Raw genomic sequence first — 27,352 nt, 5'->3', positions numbered from 1 at the left:
AGACCATGGCATCGGTGAAGGTGGCCGTGAGGGTTCGACCCTTCAACAAGAGGTGCGTGTGTGTGTCGTGCAACTGGTGGACCGGAAGAGTCTGTGCTCCGTCAGCTCCGTCTTTGCCTCGCCTCATCTCGCGTCGGACGAAAGAGTCTCCCATACAGCACACTTGTCCAAATTTTAGACATCTTTTAGACGTTTTACTAAAAAAGATGTCTAAAAGACGTCTTATGTCCCGATTTTGGACACGGTCGTGCTGTCTGGGTATGCATTCAGTTGCGATGTCGTCGTGCCCTTGCCGTCGCTCTCCTACAATTACGGCGCTAGAATGTCCGTCGCGCGGCGCGACAAGATCGTTCTCTCTCTCTTTGTCTCTCTCTCTTTCCGGACGACGCCAGTCCAATTGCTCCGAGTATAGTTCAGCTGGAGGGCAGGACAACGTGTGTCTCCCGATGCAGGATGCACCGCGCGCAAGTTTACTACAGATTCACGCGAGCGTGAGGAGCACGCTGATCGATTGATTAAAACCCCGAATACAAATATCCCAAGCGATATAGCAAATGACGTTATATATGTATATATTTATAGATTTTATACGTCGACGCAGAGGGATAACGACGGTTAGGACGCGTCCGACGCGCACCCACGTTGCACCCAAATTCGCCGTGACGTTTCTTCGAAAGGACGTGCTCGAGGAACGTTCCAGCATCCCGAACGTCCTCCTTTGGTATCCCAGATTCTCTCGCTGTCCGTGTTGCAGGCCAGTCGATACTATTACGCAATTATTTTGCGGTCAATAACATCTCGTGGATGATGTTTCTTCGCGCGTTGCAGCGTATTATCGATATTAATCGACGCTGGAATCGCCGACGCAATGTTATTGAATATACAAAGGCTGATGCATAAGCGCGACGAATGCGATTGAAATCCATATTGCACGTGGATTCGTCATCGTTGGAACGATTCAATCTTCTCGCACGTTCTATATGGTTTTGTAAAGAGTCGAAGGCAGATATAAGTATAAAAATCAATACGAGAAATGATTTATTTCCCCACGTTTTGAATAAAAGTTTTTACTTAATTCATCTCGATCTCGTCTGTCTTCGTCTCTGAAATTTATGTAAATTCGCGAAAAAGTTTTTTCCCATCTCAATTTTGCCTTAACTTTGACTTCTATGTCGAGTCTCCGTTGCCAGGTTAATTCAGTCATTTGAGTCAAGATTGGAAGAGCAAATCTTGAATCATCCTACGCTTCAAATTACACTTTTAAATTTTAGAAAGGATTTTATTTCAACATGGTCTGAGTTAAGAGAATACAAGTCATTGTTAAATTACGTTAAATTACGAAAAAGCTGCAGCGTATTTTTTTTTCCCCCGGGAATTTCATTACATTTCTTATATGCTCAGCGAGAAAAACGTAACCGCATCTTTCGATACAGTCGAATACGAAGATACGTTTATAGTTTCAACTCCATTTCCTCTATAAATGGCGCAATAATAACGTACATTTAACAATCGACGGTGACACAGTTGTACTAACGATAGCGGACGTTCGATTTTTTTTTGAAGGGACGAGAGGGGATCCCTCGGAGCAGTATAATCCTCTTTGAAACGGCGGATTCAATTATTTCGTCGCCTGTGGAAAGTAAAATAAAAAGGTTTGATGAGTGACAGGTCGCTCCCGATTCAGGAGCCGTCGGTTATTGACAGCACGTGACACAATTGTGCCACCGGTGGTGTATTATTGACTGGCGTGCATTATGGACCAGCGAACGACCGCGCGCGCGCGTCTCGTCGATTTCCGAATTCGGTCGCCGTATATAATGTCTGTTGTATAACGTCGCGCGTCGGGACGACAGGTCGATGCCGGTTCGATGATAATGACAACGTGCTTGTTGCTTTGCAGAGAGGTAGCGATGAACGAGAAGCTGATTGTGCAGATGAGCGGCAAGAGGACGCGGATCTTCAGCACCAAGGTGAGCACCATTTCGCCAGCGGCGCGCGTCACTTCCATCCGCCCTTGTCGAAATGTACGGGGGGTGGCACCTACTTTCCTTATCATTCAGCACCACGCAACATTCTTGAGTAATCGGATTATCGTAATGTTGCTGCAGGAAAGTTACCGTCGTCGCGTCTCCATCCAAAGCAAAAAAAAATCACAAAACGATCGCGGGCTTATATTATTGATTGTGCGACGGTTTTCTTATTGTTAGCCGCAATGGTGAATTTGTGATGTTATTATGCAATTGTTACCTATTTTTTTATAGCCTTCTTTTATAGCCTCGTGACGGAGTTCGCAGAATGCTAAGTTTTGTAACGCAATTTTTTTTACATTCACTACGATTTTGCGGCCTCAGAAATGTTTTATTACATCACAATTTTAAGAAACTTGTGATTAAGTGTCGATCTTAAATCTCTTAAAAAACTGCGATGATGTGATCGAGTAGGTATTTTTCAGCCTGAAACCATATCCAGAAAATAAAGAATAATAATTTTTTTCTTTGGATTCTTTTGCTGAACTGTATAGTAATATAATATTTAATTTCCGTTGAGAATCATTATGATTGTTGTTATTGTTACCCAGCAGCTGATCCGAGCAGCTGCACAAACGCGACGGTAAAATTCCGAGTATGATTATTATCAATCGAGGTCAGCAGCTCTCGCACGGACGATTTTCGCGCGCAGATTGCCTGGTCTCGGAGCCGGTTTCGATCTTGTTTCACAGGAACGCGAAATCAATCCCTACGTAGCGGATGTTCCAGAGGAGACGGAAAACAGAGGGTACATGGAGGGGTGGGCAAATTACTGAGGCGCGGCGGAAAAAAGTCTAAAATTTTACTATGTTCGTTTTCTTATCTTTCTTAGCAATGTAAAATATTTGTTCGACTTTTACTCTAAAACCGATGAAAACTTCACGGAACTTTAGACCAGCGTTTCAATTTTGATAATAAAGTTTCTTCTTTCCCTATTCGATACACTAAACATCTTTTTGCAAAATATGAGCCTTTTAATGATTGCGACCTTCTAGAGATTTAATCTCGTTGATCTGAATTAGAGAAAACATCGAGGCAATCCTTGAACAAACGGCCTACTGAAAATGAAGGACTTTTCACGCCTTATGTTCCAAGATTAAGTAACGAGAGAATTATATTTGTCATTGTTCAGTTTAAAGAGATTTTATTTCCACGAAACACTTTATTCGAGGCTTTAAATACCGAGATATGTTTACAACAACATTGTTGATGTTTATTGAATATATAGTACCAATGGTTATTACGAGCTCGAGTTATAGATAGTCGCTAGGATGCGTAGGCGTAATATCATCAACCTGTTATACAGAGAGACGCACCTTATGCGCTAAAAGTAGCCGTTGTCGCATATTTGCGTTTTGGCTCTTTCGTTTATAGACTGAAAGGTCTTGTTCGTGATGTAAGCCGCGATTACATCACTCTCGAATCCACTGTTCATATAGTTTCTCTAAAGCGCCATAAAGCCCGGAGCTAATAGCAGCGGATCGCAAGTTCGACGTCTCGCCACGTGATCACATTTCCCTCGATATTGTGACAGATTCGATGCCACATTTTCAATATGTAATTGTACGATCTGTCAATTAATCTTCGTCTAAAGATGTCCTGCGAATAGTGTCAATTTGTTCAGTAAAATTTTCAGTCAGTATTAGAAGCTTGTTTAGAGTATAGAAACCTTGTACAAAATTGATTAGTTGTATCAATAGTAATATCCCTGGTTGTAGCTTGAGCGTGTAAAAATTCACTTCGCGGTACCGCAAAGTATCAAGAAATATAATGGCCTTAAATAAACTTTCTAAAGAATTTCAAAGCGGAAGTCGTGACGTGTGGACGATCTCTCTCTCTCTCTGTTCCTTTTCGCTATAATCGCCCAATGCTTAGCGAATCTAGTGTCATAATTTCTGCTCGAATAATTTTTATGGATTTCCAAGTCATAATTGCTAATTGAACCTTTGACCGATAAATTCAGCCGAAGATAGTATCGTGTTTATATACTTTTTTTCCCGAGCCAATAATTTTGATAAAATTTCAAGAAATAAGAAATATCGCAGATAATTTTTAAAAAGCGTGAAGAGAGCGTGATTTTTTAAAAATAAATTTAGAAGATTGCTCGACTTTCTGAGAAAAATAATCTAAATTTGCAAGCTTCATAAAATAGACGTGATATGATAGCATAATTATTTTAATTATCTAGCAAGAAAGATCGTTGCAAGAATAAACCATTAACGATTTAACGGAACAAAAAGTATCTCGACCGTACGTCGCTCGGTCTCTAATTACGTGCGTGAATCTCCGCGCTGAAAGATAACAAGGTATGCGTTGAGGAGAAAGTGCGAAAATCGCGGCTGGACCGCAGCAAGCAAAACCAGCAGCAGCAAACTCGTTGCTCGACGATTGCGGCTATACGCAATCGAGCGCAATTGCCGCGCGGTCGCGCCGCGTTGTATAATCCAATTTTATCCGCATTCAATTAAACCTTATCTGGACGATCTCTCTTTCTAATCAAAAGAGAAGGCCAATCCCGGCGGAGAACGATCGCTCGGCAGGAAGGATCTCCGACGAGCGCGAATTAAGTGCAGCCTTGGCCGAAGACGTAAAGCGCGCTTTTAAAAATTGAATTGCTCAAACTATCAAGCTGCTCGTAAATTAATGATTACAATCGAGTACGGTAATTATTTTCGAATGAAATAATTCTTAAAATATTTTACATACATTTTTAATCCACTTGTACTTTGTGAATTTGTGGAAATAAGCAGTTGGAATTAATTTGGACTAACAATAAGCAGTTAGGCTGATTGTGAGATTTATCGAGGGTGGATTGATGGGCGATTCTGGAACTTTGTTTCGAACTACGTATCGCCGAGCGGGGGGAGTTCAGAAACTCCGCATGCGAATATGTAAATTAAATACATTGTCTTCCTACCAACCGCGCTGGCGTGTTCGTGCACGTGATACGAAGTGCATGCAAAATCGTATAAAAGCGAGATTGACCTGAAAACCGTTCTAGTCTTATTTTTGTAATTATCCATTCACTTCAATTCGCTTTCTTGCATAATGCGGCACACGATGTTCCCAGCGATGCTTTATCGGTTACGTAGACGCCAACGTTAAGAATGCACCAGTCTGTGTGATTACCGTATATAGCAACGTCACGTGAATATATACGCGAGTCAGATGATTTAAATGCCAGTCAGTAGCGACGAAAAACAAATATATAAAAGGATTTTTTGTTAGAAAAAAATTTCAATTTACGGAAGATCCTGGATTATATATGTATATCGAAATTTCTGTTAGCTGGAAAAACCTGGAAAATCTGAAATCCTGAGGGAACTTTATTGCCTCAGGAAATCAGAGGCTTATCAGAAAATGTTTCGGGTATCAGAGAATTTTTATTAAAATGGGTTCTTTGAAGATTTTGTTTTTATTTTAAGAACACCAAAATATAAATTTTGTCTGAAATTTTTCAAAGTTCTATTTTTAGCCTTTTAGATAGACTTTGTTTTGAGAGTTTCGTATGAATAAAAAAGAAAAATCGAGAGAAACAGATAATAATTAATTGCTCTAACTTTGCAAATAATAACTTCGCCGTTTTATCTTAATTAGTCTTAATAAAGCAAAATTAAGCAAAATTGCCTAGGAAACCGTGAAAACCTTTTTTAGAGTTTCAGTAGTACATGGATATAATATGATTTATAAATGTAGTAGACTTAATTATATAAATACAGTTTATATTCCCCTTTCACCTTCATAATTAGTTTCTTCTTCTATTGCTCATTCATCCGTATAACTTGTAGAATTGTCTAATTGAACTTTAGCACTAACGATGGCGATAACGAACACTTGTAAGACATTAAAATAACGATTACCCCTTATTGTTCACAGACACCGGATAGCTGCAGAGATATCGACCGGGGGAAGTACAAAGACTTCACGTTCGATCACTCCTACTGGTCCTTCGATTCGAACGACGAAAACTATGCGTCCCAGGAAGAGGTTCATATCAGTCAATATTTTCTATCAAACGAAAACCAGGACAAAAATTATTCGCTCGAGATCTCGCGAGATCGATGACGAAACTGTCGACCTTAAAAACGGGTTCGCAATAACGTTACCATATACGGAAAGATGAAATTGGTCGTTTTACGCTCGCGCATAGTTATAATTAGCTTGATTGCGCCGATAGCGAATTACAAACGAAAAGAGATATACGAGAGAAAGGAGGAGAGCGTGTCGAGCGCGGCTATAATTATAGCAATAATTGATATTCCTAAGCGCGCGGCAACAATTGTAGCAACAATTGATCTTCCTGAGGATATAATTGGCAGCTCTGTCCATTGTAATGTTATAACGGGAGCCTTAGGGCTGATTAGTATTTCCAACAAACGTTTGTAGCGAATGAAAGAGGGTTGTCAAAGCACAATCAAACAGAATAATCTTGTTATTATGTGGAACACAATACGGGACCATCGCAGTAATCGCTTCGGGCTACGGTGTAATTGTTAAAGTCGGTGTTACTATGACCTAATTAAATGCCATTATGTAAAATGCATAGCACGTTTCATTGAAGGCTAACGCCAGACTGATGAAATTCGTTTCCCCGCGTTATTAAAGCGAAGCCGCCTCTCGTATTATCGAATGATGGGGAAAGATCCTAATCTAATCGTTCTCCCTCCAGGTTTTCTACGATCTTGGTACGGACGTAATAGAAAGTGCCTTCGAGGGCTACAATGCCTGCGTTTTTGCCTACGGCCAGACAGGATCCGGGAAGACCTTTACAATGATGGGCACGCCGGTAATGCGATAATCTAATTCCTCAAAAAGACGTTATCTCCTTTTCATTCAGTCTCATTTCTTATCGGTGGAAAAAGGACTTTTGCGCCGATATTCCTTCAAAGTGTTAGTTAAAAAGATGAAAGAAAGGAAAATGAATGAACGAAAAGAATTAAATTCTTAATCACTGCGGAGCATGGAATTTTTGCATCATCGAGTCGATATAATTAAACGATATAGAATCAGCCTTTTGAGGGACATAATAAATAAAATCTTACTCTGAGATTATTAAAAATAATTACTGATCATCACTTTTCCTCAATTTTGGCCAAATTAATATAAATTTTGCAAAATGAAAAATCCACACAACTAATCAAACTTTTTCTACCTTTGTTTAGAAGACGTAACATATTGATCTTATCTCAATCTGGCAATCTCTTTTCTTCGTTCTTATAACTTATTATGTACGAATTGTAGGAATCTCAGGGATTGATACCACGGATTTGCAAGACGCTTTTCGCTAGAATGGCAGCTGGAAAGGAAAGCGGGGCGTCGTACAGAACGGAAGTATCTTTCCTGGAAATCTATAACGAAAGAGTGAGAGATCTGCTTAGACTGGACCAAAGCCAATCCCATTCGCTGAGGGTACGGGAACACCCCACGGGAGGGCCTTATGTCCAAGATCTATCATGTCATCTCGTTTATGATTATTCGGACATTCAGGTGAGACGAGAAAGCAAAGCGTCTCTTAATAGCAAGCCCTACTCGCTTATCTGCTCATTACACTATCGTTTATTGAAATGGCAACAGCACACAAAGAATTACATACTTGTAAATTAATCTCTCTCATTGCATCGTAATTTAAAATATAAATTTCTTGGCGTTGTTATTTTAATATAAATAAAGATATATTCTTATAAAATAATACATAAGACAAATAATATTTATAATAATAAATAATATATAATAGTACGTATCTCCTCGCAATCGATAATCGAAGTATCAATAAATTATTATTTTTTGTTCCAGGAATGCATGGTGAGAGGTAATACGCATAGGACTACAGCCAGCACAAAGATGAACGACGTGAGTAGCAGGAGTCACGCGATTTTTACGATAACCTTCGTACAGGCCGGCCTCTCGGAAGGCATGCCGTCGGAGACTGTTTCCAAGGTGCACCTAGTCGACTTGGCCGGAAGGTAGTCCCGAAAAAAAAAGCATCCGCAAGTCGAGTTATTTTCGAGTCCGTTTATTCGCGAAAATGAAAGAATAGAGAAAAAAAAAACAAAGCAAAAACGCCGTGACGAGTGTTTACGCGATTTCTTAAAATCCGATCTTTCTCTGCCTCTTCAGTGAACGGGCGAACGCGACCGGAGCGACGGGTCAACGACTGAAAGAAGGCGCGCATATCAACAAGTCATTGGTGACTTTAGGCACTGTGATATCCACGCTCTCTGAGCTCAGTTCTGCCAGCGGTGACGCGTCCGCCTCGAAACGTAACACGTTTATCCCTTATCGCGACAGCGTGCTCACGTGGCTGCTGAAAGATTCTCTAGGCGGCAACTCCAAAACTATCATGATAGCGACTATCAGTCCGGCGGAATGCAATTACAACGACACTCTCAGTACTCTTAGATACGCCAATCGTGCGAAAAACATTATCAACAAGCCGACTATCAACGAAGACGCGAATGTGAAACTCATCAGAGAGCTCAGGGCGGAGATAGAAAAGTTGAAGTCTCTCATCGACAAAAATATGGCAAGTATTTGTGAATGAATCATGTTTCTTTTTCCAAATTCTTCCTCATTACTATTTTAGAGAATATATATTTACTTGTTACTTGTAGAGCGTGGAGAAACCACCGCAAGTGCTATTGGCTCAAATCCAAGAGAAGCAAGAGCAAGAAAAGGTACTGACCGAGGAATGGACCGAAAAGTGGCGAGAGACGCAACAGATTCTGCAAGAGCAAAAAGCGCTAGGATTACGAAAGAGCGGGGTCGGTGTTGTTCTCGACTCGGAAATGCCGCATCTAGTCGGCATCGACGACGATTTACTCAGTACCGGCGTTACATTGTATCATTTGAAAGAGGGAAAAACGCTAGTTGGCACAGAGGAAGCTTCCGTTGTTCAGGTGATAATACAAATATAATAAAATTCTCAGGTCTACAAATAATAAAGCAGAAATTATATGTACCCAATGTGTAATTTATTAAGAGACTACTGAGAGACAACATTATTAATATATAAAAGAATATATATATAAAAGACATACGTCAACATATATAAAAGAATATATATATATGTATAATACATATAATATCAATTAGTAAAAGAACGATTAAAAACATTCATTATATCACAAACAGGATATTGTCTTGACCGGTGCGGATGTGGAATCGGAACACTGCATAGTCGAACTGGATAGTGGCGTGGCGACGCTACACCCGCTTTCGTCCCACTGTTGGATCAATACTGCTCAGGTGGACAAACCAACAAGACTATCGCAAGGCTGTATCATTCTTTTAGGTAGGAACAACATGTTCCGATACAACGATCCAGCCGAGGCAGCAAAACTCCGAAAGGAGGGCGGCTCGGGTAACGGCAACCTGCAATCAACGGTCGTCAATCTATCGAGACTGTCGCTCTTGAGTTGGAGCGTCTCCGATCTACACGCGTCCTGTTCCAGCGACAATCTTCTGAACTCGAGCGAGGATCTCAGGGCGGTCGAGGAGCTGGAACAGCAGAAGGCTGCGCTTCTAAAGGAAAAGGAGGACTTCAAGGTGGGTGAAATATTCTAGATCAGGACGCTTCTCTCATTGAGCCAGATCTTGACTAACTACATATTTCTCGTAGAGGGAACAAGAGGAACGCGAAGAGAGATGGGCCGCTAGAAGGGAAGCGCTGGAAGGAGCTCAACGTGAGTTGGAGCGCGAATGGGGCGCACAGTGGAAAGAATGGGCGGACGCGATTGCGATCCTGGAGTCGCGTCAACGCGAGCTGCGCGCCCGCCGGCATATCCTGGAACAAGAACGGCGGGACGAAATGACGCAAGTAAGTGACACGGACGCGCCTCCGTCTCCGGAATTGAATGTAATCTCGATTAAGTACCAATTCTACCTCGTCCTTGTCGCCATCGGTGTCCTTATTTGCTTGTCTGGCAACATCATCATCTACTCGCACGTTTGTCCGTTAAATATGTGATCAAAGTTTCGCTCGTCACGCGCGTCGCTGCGAGATGCCACGAATTCGTGGATGAACATCTGCGAGTGTCCCGGCTACGTGAACGAAACGTTTGCGGAACGACATTTTGATACAGACCAAAATTCTTGTGATTAAGATACACAGTACTGTCTATCGATGTCTAGATCCAGGCCTATCGGTATTCCTCTAGAGCAAGCTTTCGTTGTCGTTTGCGACGAGACTTCGCTATCCATGAGATTGTCTACATGAAATTGTCTTTGATTCCTCTACCGGCCTCAAGAATCCTCAGATATATTGCGTATACTTACAATTAACATATTAATATTTACAAATGGTTTATGTTAACAAATTGCGTTGATGTATATGAGTAAGCTGCTGAACACGAAAAGGTGCTAGTGCTGAAGAGATATTGCCGGACAGATGGCATTCCTTGGAATGTTATATATTTAAGTATCTAGTAAGAATGTTAAGAGTGAAGTATGTACATATCTTGGGCTTGTTTGTATAGAGATACGTCTATGGGTTTGTTATGCGAGATGTAAAGTACAGAGGCACTAATTATTGTTATACTGATATATATATTGTTGTTTAATAAATTTTTCATACAAAAATTGGCGTTTAATCCTCCACAAAGTATTTGCACGCACTTTCACTGTTTTTTCTCTCTCTGTTTCTCACATAATTTTTAAGAGTATGCATTCGATCGATTTAACACTCCCGATTAACAAACCCAATTTCTCATTAACTCGTTGCCGTCACACCTCGGGATCCGTCCGCATGATACACTATTCCGAGTATTAATTAATAGAATGGCGAGAACTTATTATAATATTTTCTCGAGGCAACGCACCGCGAGAATACATTGGCTGTTTATTTAATCTATTTATTTTGTTATTTGTTTATTCGTATTTACATTTATTTATTAAAGACACGCACAAGGATAAAATTTAGCGAATATATATGCGTTAATATTTATACTATTGAGAGTATTCTATTCTACAATTGTCATAGCGTCTAAAACACATTTTTGTATATGGTAAAGGAAAAAGCACAAACATTTATTTCCTTCATCTTCGCCACCTCGTCACTGACATTTCACAATTATAAAAATTTCTTTATTTTTTCGTTTATATGCTACAACATAATTATTAGTTATTAATATTTGATTTTGAATCATCTTTTGTTGATTATCTCTTTTGTTAACGCATCGGTGTGTGTGTGTATGATACCAGGTAGAAAGTATATGTAGGGAAGTCGCCTATCTGCGCACATTATTGCAGTCCAAGCATCGACAATTGCAAGAGCTCGTCAACAATCAGGAACGTACGCAAACCAATCAGCATCAGTGGGAAAAGGTAAGGATTATAATAAGGCGAGGAATCTTCGAGTTCGTATCTGTAATACGCACGTATATTGCAAACGACGCGATGCATACGTCGCATATATATTCACATAACTTTTCTTTATGATAATCCATACAGATATAACAGCTCTCTCTTTCTCTCTCTCGGCAGTATTTCTTTATTATTTTAAATAAAACGACGGAATGTAAAATATTCCGATTGCCAGATTGTATGTGAATGTAGAAGGTCGGACGTCTTGTTTTACAGTAATTTCCGTGTAATTTTGTAGAGAGTGAGTGAAGCGGAATATGCATTTCAGACGGATAATGGTGCCGGTAGTGACGACAGTCTGCCCGAATCTTGGTCCAGTCTCAACGACGAAAAGTGCATCGACAGTGTCAGGGAATTGGTGAATCATCACGTAAGTAGGTTTAAACGTCTCTCCTCAATCTCGTTTGATTGTTTTTCTCCTAAAAAAAAAATGTGTAATCTTAAATAGAAGAAAGAACTAGCCGCTTTGGAGAACGAGCTACAGAGCAAGGTCAAATCTCTGAACGAACATCAGAGTAAGGTAGATAAGATGGAGGAGGAACTGATGGAGATCGCGAAGAGACAGAAGCAGATATTCAGGGCGGAAGTATGTACGCATAAAATACTAACGTTCTGCGAAACGATTCTTTACATTAATGCTTTCTAGCTGGGAGGTGAAGGATTAACGGAGAAGAAGATGTTGTTGGCAAAACGGAGTCAGGAACAGCTTGAGGAGATCGAACGGCGTAAACACAGTCTATCGTTGGACTTGAAGCGCGCTACGCCTGCGTTTCTGGACGACAGTTGTTCGTCGAACAGCTGCGACGAGACGGCCTTCAGCTGTAACTCCAGATCCTTCCAGGAGGCGAACAATAGGAAGCATCAGATCGCCTTGGACTTGAATTTGTTGCCGCTGAGTATACCGAGCTCCGATACCGTGGAAACATTCCACACGGCAGCGGCCGACTCTCCGGAGCTTCGTATAGCCTTCGAGGATGCCGACACGACGTGTATAAGCGATCTGATGACGAAGAATGAATTCGCGTACGAAGAACGAGGTGGCCACGATGATAGAAGCTTATCCGAGATGGAAACTAAAAATGCGACAGATGCGAATAGAGGCGCTTCCATGGGGCCGTTAAGTGACGTACAACCGCCTATGATAGCCACCATCCCGGAAAACATGCTCCAGGATACGCTAGAATCGCCAATACAGCAGAATCCGGCGATGAAGAGACTGAACCAAAGAATCGCACGTCAACGCGTGATGGTGATGAGATGCTTGGACGCCGGTACCCCGTCGAAAGACGATCTCAATCGGCAGATAATGATACTGCAGGATCTGCAGAGACAGCAGATCGAATTGGAAGTGTCTTTATTGGAGGATGAACGGAAAAGTTATTCTACGAAGCGTCTCCAGTGCGGCGGCGATGGCGACGGCGACGGCGACGGCGACAGTGATAGACTCGTCAACCACGAGACCGAGAATCATGTACAGAACGAACCAAATGCTTACTGTAGTGTTGTAGAACCTACGAATAATAGCTCGGCCATTCTATTAACGGTAGCGCAAACTAGATCTCAACTTTTCAGGAATAACAGGCCTAATACTAACGATCAAGAGACTTTGTCGGAATCGTTAGCGTCTAAAAGATCCTCCAGTCGGGGTTATTCAACAGTTTACTTGACGGTAAGTCATCTCGACGTCTCTTCTCTATCCCCTTAAATGGTCAGCGAAGACTTTAACATAGATATATTTTCTTTGCGCAGAGTCAGAATCGCGGCGACCGCTTGAGTAGTCCGTATTCCTTAACAATCACGAGGTCCCTACCGTCGTTAATAGCAAATGACGGCGACTGCGTGATTAATATGATTGTCAGTGTGCCGTCGTATGTGATACGCGGAGCCGGGGCGTCCAGCCACTACGAGTACGAGGTGCGAGTCGTGGCGCAGGACGACAGCTGGACGCTGCTACGTAGATACAGGAGATTCCGGGAGTTGTATACATCGATGCGACAAAAGTATGGTAGCAAGGTACGTGATAGCTTAATTACACTAAACAATAATTGTGAAAATGGCACAAATATGGGAATTTGCCAGCTTAAACATAAGCTTTGGAGAAAGAAATTTTAATTCAAAATAAAAAATGTCATCATTATAAAGAAAGAACAGTCTATATTTATTACAAAATTTTTTGATAATTTCATGTGTCGTGTAAAATATGGAAAAGCATTGAAAAATCAAGCTATACACATATAAAATACAAGAATGCACACATATATACATAAATAATATACAATTTTATTCGGAAATTCTGACACGAATCATAGATGCTTTAAAGTGGACTTTGAATAGCAAAAATCTAATTGTTTAAAAACAAAATATACACGCGTCTCAGACCACTTTCATAAACATAAACACGCGTACTTATATGCAGTACAATTGATTTTACGGAAACTCTTTGATCGTACGCAGGTCGCGGCGATACGCTTTCCTCCACGCCAAGTCTTTCCAAAGTACGAAGTCGTAGCGAGGCAACGCCGGAAACGTCTCGAGGAATATCTTCGCCGGTTAATTCAAGTTTGCTCGGAACTGCCGCACTGCGAGCCTCTATACAAATACAACGGCAATCTTAGCAACATAAACAAACAATCCCTACTGGAGTTCAGCCCGTTTTTCAGGCGCGGTATGTTCGAGAGCGGCAAATACGGAACTAGCTAAGGTACTATAGTGCAACCCTCACCCTTCCGTATACCGAAGAATGAGTGAGAGAATTGAATAAGCAACAGATGTTTATAATTCAGCGTATTTTTTCAGTTTTTTTTTTTCTATTTATAAAATGTAGCCATAGCAAAAGAGATGTTGAGCGAAGTAGCAACGGCGTTCACACAGAATGAGTCCCGTAACATTTGTCGCGTATAACACATTCCTTGAATCACATATCAATTCTATGAAAAATTACATAAAGATAAAATTAAGATGTTTCGTAACTTATCGCTACAATTCAATAAGAGTATTACGAATCACTTATCAGTAACTGGGTTGCAAATGTTGAGCGACTCGTCCTGTTTTGTAGTCATTACAAAAATATATATGCTTCCAGAAGCTTAACGATTGTAAGACTGGTTTGTAGAAAAATGAGCGTTCTTCACTGATACTGTCTCGTGCACGCGGGTTTTGCACAGAGACATTAACGGGAATGCAACGTGATATATATTCTTTACGAGAGAGTAAAGACCGCGGGTGTTGGCGAGGCAAAACATATCGCGTCACAGCGACTTATTTTTTCCTTTACAGGTATAGAATATTTTCCTAATGTCTTTCCAATAGAATCGCCCGGTAGAATTCACGAAGTGTACCTTCCTTCGATATAGTCAAATCATGTAGCTGATATTATAATTTTGGTTACGTTTTACTAGCACAAGCGAACGTTATTGTAAATTACGGCGAAAAGAGCGAATTCTCGTCAGCAAAACGGTGACCATAACTTCGCATAGTTCACCCGAAGAGTATTTATTTTGCGTCGAATAGCGTTTTGTATGTGCGATCTGAAGTAGCGAATCGACTAGCGAATTGAAAGAACTATCCATTAGCGTAATAATTGTAAACGTAGCAATGTGTTACAAGCGAGAAAGATATCATATCTTTGTTAAAGTTTTTCCGTTTCCGGGATCTATCTCTGGCTGTTAACAAAATCGTTACCACTACTTCAGGCACGTGTTCTGGAGATCCAAATAAGAAAAAAAATTCATACAAACGTGTGTTCAGAAACCCAGTTACAGGCCCTTAGATACATTTTAAAAAATTAATGCTGTCTCATATTTTCTGAACTTGAAGTACGAAGAAAGTAAAAATTTGCAAAAATGTATCTTTTTAGTTTTTCACTCGAAAAAATCTACTAATTTTTTCGAGCCACTCAGACTGTTTTTTTTTTATTTTTTGAGAAAATTCAAAATTTTAAATAGTCAAAATTGTTTTTATGTGATGCACCGGTTTCCGAGACAACATTTTTTATCGGTATCTTTAAAGGACTGTAACTTTGTGAGAGGGCATTTCCAGGATACGTTTTTCTGTGCACTTTTTTTCGTACTGTGGCCTTTAAGTATCTGAAGTAGCGGTAAAGTGTTTATAAATACCCTCTGTCTGTTTGCGCCTGTGTGTGTGCGAGCGCGTGCATGTGTGCATAAATGTGTATAGTGCAAGGAATTAACAGACCACTGTTAAAGTTGGAGTTGTTATGCAGATATTAGCATTTATTTGAATATTAATACTAAACCAAAGTTGATCAACACGATAACTATCGATTTTGGGAAATACCGCATTGCTATGGCTAACAATTGATCAGATCGATCAGACTGTACGATTGAAGTATTGAAATTTACAAAAAAAAAAAAGCTTATTGGCATGCAAAATATCTTGGGATAATATAAAACTGCTTGTTCGTTACATAGCCAGGACATCTCGCTTTGTATTCTTATCGGATGTTCGGAGAGAAAGATAACACTTCCGGCTTCGAGAAAACGCTGTTATATTTAGTACGTTAAAATAAAATCTATATAAAAAAAAAAACACTAAGCGCCACAAGTACGATAAATATGCTTTTCAGTAGTACGAGAGAAAGAAAAAGGTATTTATTCCATGGCTGTGTGTAACCTGGATTCGAGAAACCCCCCCACAGATTCATCCTGGCTAATAATTAATTATTGATAGCGAAAACTCGAGCAACGACACCGTTCAGAGGTGCGTACACTGCGAACACTAATTGAGTTTCGTATAACGAGGCAGTTATTACTTATTCGAACGGACATTACCTCGCGTTTCCTACGATTCACCGCAATCATCCCGTCGTTATCCGCTTTTTTTATACATGAATCTACGAGACCTATATGTTCCATAAGTGTAACAATGGAGTACAATAAATTGTTATATAATGCAGCGCATTTTCCCGCTTGTGTATCACATATCGCCGCGATGAAATGTACCGCCTGGGTTTCGCAACGTAAACGCGTTTTTGTGAATTCGCTTCGTATAGAAAAATACTAAATAAATTACATCTTCTATCGTTCTCTATTCTACCCTGCTATATTAGAAATTTAAATTTTTTCCCCTTTTCTGAGCATTTTGCGACGCACATACATACACGTGACACACACTTGATACACGAGTCTCTGATTAACATCTAAAAGTGTAGGTACTTTTCGTCTTGATTTGTTTAGTCCAGAAAAATTCGCAGAAACAAATGATATTTAAAAGAGTAACTCGAGAAATAGGAAAATTAAAAATAAATTCGATAAATACCAAACGGGTAAATAAATGAGCATTGTACCCTCGATATGCGATTTTTATAATAAATTATATTAAATAATAGAATGTCATACCTCGCTTTAAATAAACACTTGTTCGCTCGCTAAACTATCGGCAAATGGCGCGACAATCACTCTCGTGGCAAAATAAAACGTCAAACCGAACGTGATAGAAATCGGCAATGCGGGTAGCGCTTTCTTGAATATGGCCAGTAACAGCAGTGTCAGACAGAGGCCCTGCATAGGAAACAATCGATTAGGCAAATTCTGTCGGTGCTCAACGCACCGAACGTTTATAAATACGTACAATAAGAATAGCAACGAAACAAGCCAGCGTGGTGTTCCAGTCTCCATAGCTGGACGCCTTTCCGACGAGCACGCTATAAAATATGAAATCCCCGAGGCCTAGCTTAACTCCGCGTTCCTCCTCGACGACCGCGGCTTGTCCTTGCGACTCTCGCGGACGATTTTCCTCCTGTCTCGTGTTTTCGCTCAACGCGGCCGAGTTCTCGAGCACTTCTTGAGCGTGTCTCGTGCTACGTTCGTCTGTATAATCAGAATTAATTCAGCACTTTATCTGAAAGGCCTGTTTGTTAAAATTTAATTTTAAATTTTGGAGTCTCTTGAACAAATTATATACTATGTATTGTAATAATAAATACGTATACTTTAGTATATAATCCATATATAGAGCTTATGTCATTTTAGTTTTATTAACACTAGAACTACTGGAGATTAATCTATTAGCGTATTAGTGCGTCCAATCGAATTCGCTATATATTTATTTCTACAAAAGAAATCTTAGAAAGGAAAAAACAAATTAATAAAATTAATCATTTATGTAATTTCAATGAAAGTCAGGGAAGATTTCAGAAATTAAGGCGTTTCAAAAATAAGTAATAAATTATTTAAAAATGTCGAACGAGTTATTTTAACTCCCTCGGTAGTTCTAGTGTTAATTAGTTGTGTAATGTAATTTCTTTTATTGGAAATGTTATTAATGCTCGATTCGTACTGTGCGTCTCTACCCATTCAGGAGTGAAACCTCCTGCATCTTCCGCATCGCCCGATGCTCGATTTTGATTGTCCGCCTGGTCACGCGTAGGAGACACCGCGGTGTCTCCGGATGCCATTGTGGCTGCTTGCACGTATCCAGCATAAGTCACGGTAAACGAGTACAAGATGGTGGAAGAATATATTAGAGCAGGGAAAATAGATTCGTTTCGTTCTTGCGCCGTTTCGACGAGTATCCTTAGTGGGCCTTTCGGTGTTAAAACCGCAATCAGATCTAAAATGCAGAAAAGCATAAAAAGGACATGAGATCGTCGATGTACTCACAGTATATATAAACTTCCGTCTCGAAAACACCTTACCCCAGATACTTATAACCCCGAGCACAACCCATGCCGTCCATTCGGGTAAATACTTAATGAAAACGAGCGCCATCAGGGCGGAAATGAAGATTAGATACGCCTGTTGAAGTTGCAACGGCCCTTGCCAGTGAATGCAAATCATTCCGACTACACCAAAATTCCATAAGCCTATACCTAGCGTGAATAGATCCATTGGAATGTTATAAGCTTTCAACACTTGCCTGCAAGTATAAAATACACAGATGAATCTTCCTTTGAACGTTAAATGGACAAAGTATATTAAATTTAGAACAGTATCTTTACACTCACTCGCAATATAGGACAGAGAACATTGAAAGCAACAGTAGAGAGCTTATGATCAGCCAACCGTGTATGACTTTGTAAAATCTGTATTTATAAAGGATGATAAGTATCACAGTCATAAATACAATGACGCTCATGAGAATCAGGGAGTTGGCAAACGCTTGCCAGACTTTGGTACTCATATCGGGGCTTTCCTCATGAAATGGAGTGTATACTCTAAAAAAAATCATTATTTCAGTAAATATCGTGTATAGTATACTGGTTGTACGTTCAGGAATTATGCCTAGGCAACTTAGGCACACCTGGGTAACTCTAATGCTACAGTACGTGACACAAACTATAGCTTAGAGTTATCGAGGTTGAATTTCTAAACGCAGCCCTGTGTACATAGTATGCATAAAACACTATTGCTAGAGCAATACTCACAAGTACATTCCCTTGGTCGTGTAAAAATTGACTGAGCTAATAGTGGCCACCACAACCAGCATACACAGCGAAACAGGGACGAATAGTTTGATCACATGCGCAGCGCCGTATTTAAGTTCTTCCTCCTCCTCGTCTCTGTAGCGCCTCAGTCTATTTTGATTATTGTTACGGGACGTGCCACGTCTGTTTGATCGGGCGACAGCCATGCCAGCCGCTTCAATATGCACCTCGGGCACCCCATTCTCCACCTATGAAAAAAGATGGTTTTCAATGAACGCTTTTAACGACATCCTAAAATTCCACTGCGTAAAAAATAAACGAAGAGTTATTAAGATTCTTCGATTAAATGAGAGTCTGAGAGTTTTACTGAAACAGCTACCTCTTCGTTGGCACTTCTGGAGCGGCCCTTCCGACGTTCATTGCCCAGGATCAGGTCGTCCGTGCGAGACTCCGCGACGTGACCGTCCATCAGGCTTGTATACTCGTTCGCTGAATCGTAGTCACTCTCAGACATTCATCAAAGTCTGTATTTCCGGACGAGCGGATAGAGAACTCGTTTCTCGACGGCACCTGGCTTCCGTGCTACTTCCAACACTCACGGCGGTTTATCCCCCTCGACGTGTCGCGCTTACATAACAAAAAAAGGAGGAGAAATGCAGCTCACGTCCGATTCAATTCTCTCGTTTTCTCTGACCATCCTAAATCTACCTAAATCGTCCTTTCTGCGGAATCTTTACTTGTTGACAATCGTTTGCAACCTTCCTCCCTCGTTTTCTCTCTCTCTTTCCCCACTGATTCATCCTGCGACCGCCATCTTTAATACAAGTATAGTATAGTATGGGTTTATATCATCGCGACTAATCGCGACTTGCGACTGCTTGCGACTCGCATTGTAGAGACCCCGCATTAATACGGCTCTGTGATTGGCCGCGTTCAGCAGACACAACTGTTGAATTCGTCTTATCAACACTCTGCGTTGATTGGTTGGTTCTAAAAGCAAGAGCCAATCACATTCGACTGCTACTCAGCGGCTTGGTCTGCTAAACGCGCTCAATATCAAAAGGAGTTGACATCCATTGCTTTAGGCCCAGTTCAACAGTGGCCAGTTAGCTTAACTAGTAGTTAACTTTCACTATCTGTCTCTTTTTAACTCAAAGGTTAGATAGAGACGGAGAGTGAGAGTTAACTACTAGTTAAGCTAACTGGCCACTGTTGAACTGGGCCTTAAGGGTCTGTTGCGGAACGATCTGGTAAAGAAGCACTCTTCATAATAATTAAGATGGGAACGTGATACAGCATGTCGATTAGGACAATTAGACCTTCTAAATTGTTTGGAAAAGAAGTTATGGAAAAGAAGTTAAACGTATACTCAGAATTCGGAAGAATTACTAACAGGACAATGATATCTTTGTTGAAAAAAGACAAAATATTTGAGATCTAAATGTCGTTTATATTCCTTATATTTCAAATAAAGTGCTTTAAATAATAAAATAAATGCTGTATTTATATTTCTGCAATTTTGTCATTTGAAACGTATAGTTATGCAATCATATAATTATATTCGTGTTTATATATCTTTACATATATATTTACTGTGCAGGACATACATATATATATAGGTAAATACAGTTTATTTGTTATATAAATTTGTTAAATTATAATATATTAATATTAGCTTAAGCTATCTAGCCCTTCGTAATTTTTTATAATAATTGGAGCAAAAAATTACTCTTGAAAGTAGTAAAAAATAGTAAAAAATATAGCAAATAATTTTGATATTATTAATCTTTCGCTCTGGCTTATGCATGGAATTGTTTAGTTATTTCCTAGATTTCTATTGTGTTTTCTAAGGAAAACGGAATAAATACAATCAGAATTTCGGAATCAATTTCGAAAAGTTTCACAATACGTGCTCCAATAGAAAACTTTCCATGCATGGAATTTGTATACCAGATTCGAGATTCATAATTCCAGCCAATCAAAGTCCATTAACGATCACGTGACGATTTTGGAGTTGGTCTCGTTGGTGAGTCTTTAGAGAATTTCTAGTTCTAGCCGGTAACCAGTGACCATCGTCCTCCGCCGGTGTCCAAAGTGTCCATCTCCTCCTCCCCTTGCTCCCTGATTCCCTACGCACGCAAAACAGGTTTGGTTTCGACGCGGCAAAACAGTGGCGAACGGCAAGCGAGAAAAGTTGTGTCTTTGACGCAAGGAGAGAAGGAGGCTCGGCTCGGCGTGGTGTCGGCATTGTCGGCAATCGGCATTGCACGCCATTGCACGCGGACGCGGGCCAGACCAGGCCAGACAGGTGAGACGGGGCCAGGCGCGACCGACTCAAGGAGCGGCCCTCTCGACGCGATCCCCATCGTAAATATGCTGTGCTAGTACCGTGAATGTCAGACACGATGAGCTTCTCCAGCGATGAGGTCAATTTCTTGGTCTACCGATACCTGCAGGAATCCGGTACGACTCGCCATACATAACCTCCATATCCGGACGGACGCTACATTTCCGCGTCTGTTGCGTTACGTTCGCGCGACGAGAACCCGCCGGCTTATTCCAACGCGCTTTAACGCGATCGAGTGGCCGACACGCCGGCGATTTGAGACCGCTCACGATTCGGAGTGTAGCTAAATCAAGCCGCCGAGTCGAGCGACTCGTGAAATTTGTTTGTCAACACGATCTATTGTATGTACTTAAAATCTTAGGATGGAGTCAGCTCGCATAAGTTCAACGTCGTCCGAGCGTAACGTTTCGCCCTGTTTCAGTCTAATCTTATCATTCCCGGACTTTTGTCTCCCACAGGTTTCCAACATTCTGCGTACACGTTTGGAATAGAGTCCCATATATCGCAGAGTAATATCAATGGAGCCCTCGTGCCACCTGCAGCCCTCCTGTCTATTATTCAGAAGGGATTGCAGTATACAGAGGCAGAGATTATGATAGGCGAAGATGGCACCGAACACAGAATGGTAGAATCCTTGTCCCTTATCGACGCTGTTATGCCAGACATTGTTGCGACACGACAGAATCAGATCAATCAGCAGAAACAGCAGGTGAAGGCTGAAGGCCAAGATACCAATGGCGAAGAAGGTAATCTACTTGCTATATATATATATATATATTTTTTTTTTGCATGAACTAGTGATTAGGATTACATAATGCGTGATGTAATTACGGAGAGCCTGATACACCCTGGTCTGGAGAAGTTAAATATTTTTCAGACCTCCATAGAACTCAGGCAGATTAAAGCGGGACGGCCATAGATTGCGGTCATTTTGTGAGTCATAACTTGTCGCTTCTGTCAAACGTAACGATAAAGATATGGTTTCCTTTGTGACGAAGCATATTTTTATCATTGGATGTAGTCAGAAGAGACAGCGTATAACTCATCATCGATCTGTCCGTCAACTAGTGGCAAACAGTTCTTTAAATAAACTAATTAAATAATAAGTAGAGATATATATGTGTGTGTGTATAGATCATTACTGTCAATCAGAGTAACGTGATGTGAATAAGTATAAAATTAATAATGTAATTCACACGACTCAACAGCAATTACCTTTCTATTATTATTATTTCTATTATTAAAGTAATTATTGGAATTGACTGCTGTTTTTTTTTTTTTTACATATAATAAGCAATTAGGTATCCTAAAATGGTTGTAATAAGTTCCTGTGAATTAATCGAGATGTTTATTTCTTTTCTTAGTTGTTACATCCAACGAAGGCGTAAATAATAATGACCGAGGTGGGGACCGGGGAGCGGAGATGGAGGTAGACGAGCCAGCAACAGGTCCAAATGCAGGTTCTAATACTAGTACCGTGGAGATTCCTGCGAGTAAAGCCACGAAATTGCGTGGTCATGAGTCAGAGGTCTTTATCTGTGCGTGGAATCCGACGACCGATCTGTTAGCTTCTGGCTCGGGCGACAGCACTGCTCGCATTTGGGATATGTCGGATAATTCTCAGGCACCAAATCAGCTCGTCCTACGTCACTGTATTCAGAAAGGCGGCACTGAAGTGCCCAGCAATAAAGACGTTACATCGTTAGATTGGAAGGTACTGACTGGACGCGCTTTTAGTTATGGTCGAACGCGTTGATGCAAACACGCATTTCGAACTTTTGCAGTGTGACGGTACGTTACTCGCGACGGGAAGTTACGACGGATACGCACGAATCTGGACAACGGATGGGCGATTAGCATCCACATTGGGTCAGCACAAAGGTCCGATCTTCGCATTAAAATGGAACAAACGCGGCAATTACATTCTGAGTGCTGGCGTCGACAAGACCACAATTATTTGGGACGCTGAAAGCGGGCAGTGTACGCAACAGTTCAGTTTTCATTGCGCGCCTGCTTTGGACGTCGACTGGCAGACGAACACGTCATTTGCTAGCTGTTCTACAGATCAGTGTATACATGTGTGCAAACTCAATGTGGATAAGCCTATCAAAAGCTTTCAGGGACACACTGTACGTATGTGCGATCGAGAAAATTATCATGATTTAATCAAACATTTTCCTTCATTTTCTTCTTTTTTATGTGTGTTTTGCAGAACGAAGTCAATGCAATTAAATGGGACCCGCAAGGAAATCTATTGGCTAGTTGTTCAGACGATATGAGTCTGAAAATTTGGTCGATGAAGCAGGACACGTGGGTGCACGACCTGCAAGCACACAGTAAAGAAATTTATACGATCAAATGGTCACCGACTGGCCCAGGAACACACAATCCGAATATGAATTTAACATTGGCCAGCGCATCGTTCGATTCTACCGTTAGACTATGGGATGTCGAGAGAGGTGTGTGCATACACACGCTAACCAAACACACCGAGCCAGTCTATAGTGTAGCATTTAGTCCAGATGGGAAATTCCTTGCTAGCGGTAGCTTCGATAAATGCGTTCATATATGGTCTACGCAAGTAAGTATCATAAGTTGTGTTTTTTTTTTTAATACTATTAAATCGAATTAAATTGATTGCTTTCTCTTAATTCGAACAGAGCGGCCAGTTGGTACACAGTTACAAAGGTACAGGCGGTATCTTCGAGGTGTGCTGGAATAGTCGTGGTGACAAGGTCGGTGCGTCAGCATCGGATGGCAGTGTATTCGTTCTCGATCTTCGCAAACTGTAATTTATAATTATGTTCTAGGGCGTATTTCTGAGAGAAAGTTTGTTATAACTCCTTTTTTTCTTTCTCTTTTTTTTTAGTGTTTGGTGTAAGATTAATCTTATCACCGTCTGTCTGTTTTTTTTTTGGTTCCGAAGAACTTCCCGAAATGGTGCACATTTGTGCAATAAGTTAGAGTGAAACAATATATACTTGTCTCAGTCTAATAGCGAATTCGAGCGCTTGCACTGGTGCACACTGAGTGCGCACTAAGGCTTGTTTATAATCTATTTTTATATTTCAAGTCGCTTAAATACACATTTAAAAACTTGTTAGCCCATAAAACAATCTGTAATATCTATATGGATGCTGTACAAATCATTGTATAGACTAAAAAGTATTAAGATGACCTGTAAATATAACAATTGATTAAGAACAAGCCTTAGTGCGCACTCAGTGTGCACTAGTGCAAGCGCCCGAATTCGCTATAACTTATTGCACTAGTGTGCACCAGTTCAAGAAATTTTTCGAAAAAGAACAAGACTGATTGCTTCAGTTATTTGATACAAATCTTTTAGCACTTTTTCCTTATAATTGCTCTTAAGATCGCCTTTTTGTTACGACTCTGCGTCAATCGACATTTACTAGACGTTCAACTTTTTATCATATCTGTTCATTTTCTTATACGGGGTGATTCTAAGCGCAATTTGAAACTGAGAATTTTTCTCACAGACAAAAATAAATAACGAAATTTTATTTGCAAAATAAATCTTTTTATTCTTTGAAAAACGTATGTATTCCTTATAATCTATATTTATGTACTTCAAATTTTTATCATAGTACGGATACAAGTTTTGATAATTTCGAATTTAATTACTAATATTCAAATAAATGTTCTATAAACAAGGTTTCTTAAAATATTCGATAATTTTTAATCACCCTTCATAATCATTTAAGTTAAGCGCAGCTTGTCCGATATGAAGAGCGCGAAATCCTCCGCGATAAAACGCAATGTTGACGTATTAGTCTGCGCCGTAATGTTGCTCGACACGCTGAAATTACCGAGGGTCACAACAGACCTTACACATTCGGTGCCTTTAATGTGCAATCTCTTCGTCGACGAGTGCCATTTAATCTAAACATAATAAATGATAAAGATTTGATAATTAAACAAAAATTTTACAAATAATTAAACAAATAATTGAACAAAATTTTATACCCTCTCGATAGGTGGCATCTGCTGACTCGCCTGTGTAGTTTTCAATACGTTGCATCCACAGTTCTCTGATGTCTACTTTTAGATTCTCAACTACCTCGTTTAATTCCTTAACTTTCTGTATGAATCTCGTATTCTCCGTCACTCGCTCTTCTAAGGAATTTGCCGTGCGTACAAGCTCCATCAGCGCCCGGTTTGAAAACGAGGACTTCTTCAGTTTTTGTCGCACAACTACTTGCACACAATTTAAGTAGGCCTTAATCCGACGTATTCTACCTTCAACCAGCTTGTCTGTCAGCTGTATGAATCTCGTATTCTTCGTCACTCGCTCTTCCAAGGAACCTGCCGTGCATACAAGCTCCATCAACGCCCGGTTTGAAAACGAGGACTTCTTCAGTTTTTGTCGCACAACTACTCGCACACAATTTAAGTAGGCCTTAATCCGACGTATTCTATCTTCAACCAGCTTGTCTGTCAGCCGTAAGATCTCGTCGAGTTGTAACTTGATTTCGCGCGTTTGAAGTTGAAGATGAGTCTCCAAGGCGATATTTTCATCCAAGCTTTTCATCTTTAATTTTTCACTCAGCTGCAAATCCATTTCCGAGTGACCGAAAGTGAATTCCGGCACGTATCAGGGCGTCTCGAAGCTGGTCTTTTGGCCGATGGCGTGCTGGTCTTCCAATAGATTTCCTGCTGCCGTTGCAGTCGCTCTCGCTTATGGAACACGGTTTTAGCTTCTTCTCTAGGTAGTCGTAGCAGATCGGCGACGTCAGACAATGCCAGCGTTCAAACCACTTGCACGCAGCTGAAGATTCAGTTAAAAATGTGGAATTAACATACTTGCCATCAAAAATACCCGACGTTGAAGATAAAAGATCTTATAGACTTGAAATTTATGCGTTATGCATAATTTTAGAGAATATTTTAATGGAGATATTCAAATTTATTATTTATATAAGAATTGCATTTTAGCTTATGTATTTTATATCCTAAAATTTTATTTTAATTTCGATTTGATTGTACATTATAATATTCTACATGCTTTCCAAGTAACAAAACTTTTAAAATAGAGAAGAAAGGCATCATATATTTGACGGTCATTTCCTTCTAGCGGACTGTATATAATCTTTATATTATTTAAAATTCAAGCGAATGAAACATAAGTTTGCATTAATTTCTTTCAATCCGTTATTTTTATGTAATACTTAAGTATACAGATTAAATGTATAAACAATAATCGTCTCTAATGAAACAAAACTTTTCGAAAATTTGGTTCTAAAATTCTCGTGGACGATGATGCTTTTCGATTTTCACGAGTAATTGCGGACTGTCGGATCTTATTTCTTAACTTGCTTCGCGAATTATATTACCGATGGACTTGAAGTCTTCTCTGGATACAAATAAATCACCGGCACAGCCGGCAATGTAACGGCAAATGCTTGTCTATTATGTGGCTCAACAATTTTTCCTCCTCCAAGTTCAGTTTCGCGGACTCGCACTGTCTTCTTGCAAAACTGACAGACTCTGTTCGCTGTCTGCTTTCCGAAGTAAAAAATCTTCGAAAACGGATATACGGCGCTTTTAGTAAATACCTTGTCTTTTAATATATCCAGACGTGATTGCCGAAACGATCGGTTGCTTACTGATCGAACTGTTTAACGACAAACCAGTTTGTCCGTGGGGGAATACGTACGTGGGGGAATAACAAAACATAAACAGACAAGTACGTACAAAGTAGAAATATACGAAAGTCAGAGATTACAATTTATGAACGTCCGCATTAGATTACATTATTTAATTTGGATTTATAATTTGACAAATAAAAAAAGAACTTTGGATGGAGCAAACCTCATTTACAGCTAAATAAAAATTAAGAAATCTTTATCTCATTTTTTTATTTAAACTTAGGGAAAGAGTTACAGATTTTATATTGTTTTTAAAACAAATTAGAAATGAAGAAGCTTTATTTAATAAAGGAGTTTACGTTTTCAATAGATGATACGTATCGTGATAAACGAAATAATAACAGCCGATCTGTACGCTGGAAAATTATATATTCTATTTCATATATTTTTAATTATATTTATATTTGTTTTGATTATACATTTTCAGATAAATAATTATCTCTACAAAATCTATGCAACTTACACATATATATGTATTTTAATATATTCACTCATCATTTTTTCAACGATGGATTGTATTGTGTGAAACTTCAGCGACAAACAGAATTCTGAGAAGTGTACGTAC

General features: G+C 40.0%; 4 protein-coding genes across 6 annotated transcripts; 2 read left to right on the top strand and 2 right to left on the bottom strand.

Moving 5' to 3' along the window:
- Positions 1-5: 5 nt before the first annotated feature.
- On the top strand, positions 6-14,087 carry LOC112453754 (kinesin-like protein Klp98A). Its single transcript, XM_025014667.1, has 16 exons — positions 6-52; positions 1,901-1,970; positions 5,904-6,014; positions 6,697-6,813; positions 7,269-7,514; positions 7,821-7,990; positions 8,145-8,550; positions 8,639-8,923; positions 9,159-9,572; positions 9,646-9,843; positions 11,226-11,348; positions 11,656-11,757; positions 11,836-11,973; positions 12,034-13,056; positions 13,137-13,400; positions 13,842-14,087. Exons 1-16 carry the CDS (start codon positions 6-8, stop codon positions 14,085-14,087), a joined length of 3,960 nt encoding a protein of 1,319 aa, XP_024870435.1.
- LOC112453755 (presenilin-1) lies at positions 11,722-19,603 on the bottom strand. Of its 3 annotated transcripts, XM_025014670.1 has the most exons (9): positions 19,480-19,603; positions 19,151-19,398; positions 18,772-19,019; positions 18,352-18,561; positions 18,043-18,263; positions 17,685-17,957; positions 16,977-17,215; positions 16,745-16,906; positions 13,648-13,976 (listed from the first exon to the last, which is right to left on the bottom strand). In XM_025014670.1, the coding sequence occupies exons 2-8, from the start codon at positions 19,283-19,285 to the stop codon at positions 16,751-16,753; spliced, it is 1,482 nt and encodes a 493-aa protein (XP_024870438.1). In that variant the 5' UTR covers positions 19,286-19,398; positions 19,480-19,603; the 3' UTR covers positions 13,648-13,976; positions 16,745-16,750. The 3 variants fall into 3 exon arrangements, with proteins under 3 accessions (XP_024870437.1, XP_024870438.1, XP_024870436.1); XM_025014669.1 differs by lacking the exon at positions 13,648-13,976 and adding an exon at positions 11,722-11,806 and having other exon boundaries at positions 19,151-19,603; XM_025014668.1 differs by having other exon boundaries at positions 19,151-19,603.
- A 1,239-nt stretch (positions 19,604-20,842) lies between these two features.
- LOC112453752 (F-box-like/WD repeat-containing protein TBL1XR1) lies at positions 20,843-24,655 on the top strand. The gene is made up of 6 exons (XM_025014665.1): positions 20,843-21,234; positions 21,577-21,864; positions 22,483-22,832; positions 22,903-23,247; positions 23,331-23,699; positions 23,779-24,655. The coding sequence occupies exons 1-6, from the start codon at positions 21,165-21,167 to the stop codon at positions 23,908-23,910; spliced, it is 1,554 nt and encodes a 517-aa protein (XP_024870433.1). The 5' UTR covers positions 20,843-21,164; the 3' UTR covers positions 23,911-24,655.
- Positions 24,656-24,805: 150 nt separating this feature from the next.
- Positions 24,806-26,829, bottom strand: LOC112453753. The gene is made up of 3 exons (XM_025014666.1): positions 26,473-26,829; positions 25,106-25,907; positions 24,806-25,021 (listed from the first exon to the last, which is right to left on the bottom strand). The coding sequence occupies exons 2-3, from the start codon at positions 25,698-25,700 to the stop codon at positions 25,017-25,019; spliced, it is 600 nt and encodes a 199-aa protein (XP_024870434.1). The 5' UTR covers positions 25,701-25,907; positions 26,473-26,829; the 3' UTR covers positions 24,806-25,016.
- Between the last annotated feature and the right edge of the window lie 523 nt (positions 26,830-27,352).

The sequence above is a fragment of the Temnothorax curvispinosus genome, unplaced genomic scaffold (assembly GCF_003070985.1).
Source record: "Temnothorax curvispinosus isolate PA1 unplaced genomic scaffold, ASM307098v1 QBEX01004672.1, whole genome shotgun sequence".
In the NCBI taxonomy this organism is placed as follows: Eukaryota; Metazoa; Arthropoda; class Insecta; order Hymenoptera; family Formicidae; genus Temnothorax; species Temnothorax curvispinosus.
The sequence above is the reverse complement of the archived record's forward strand: the minus strand, read 5'-3'. Positions and strand labels throughout refer to the sequence as shown.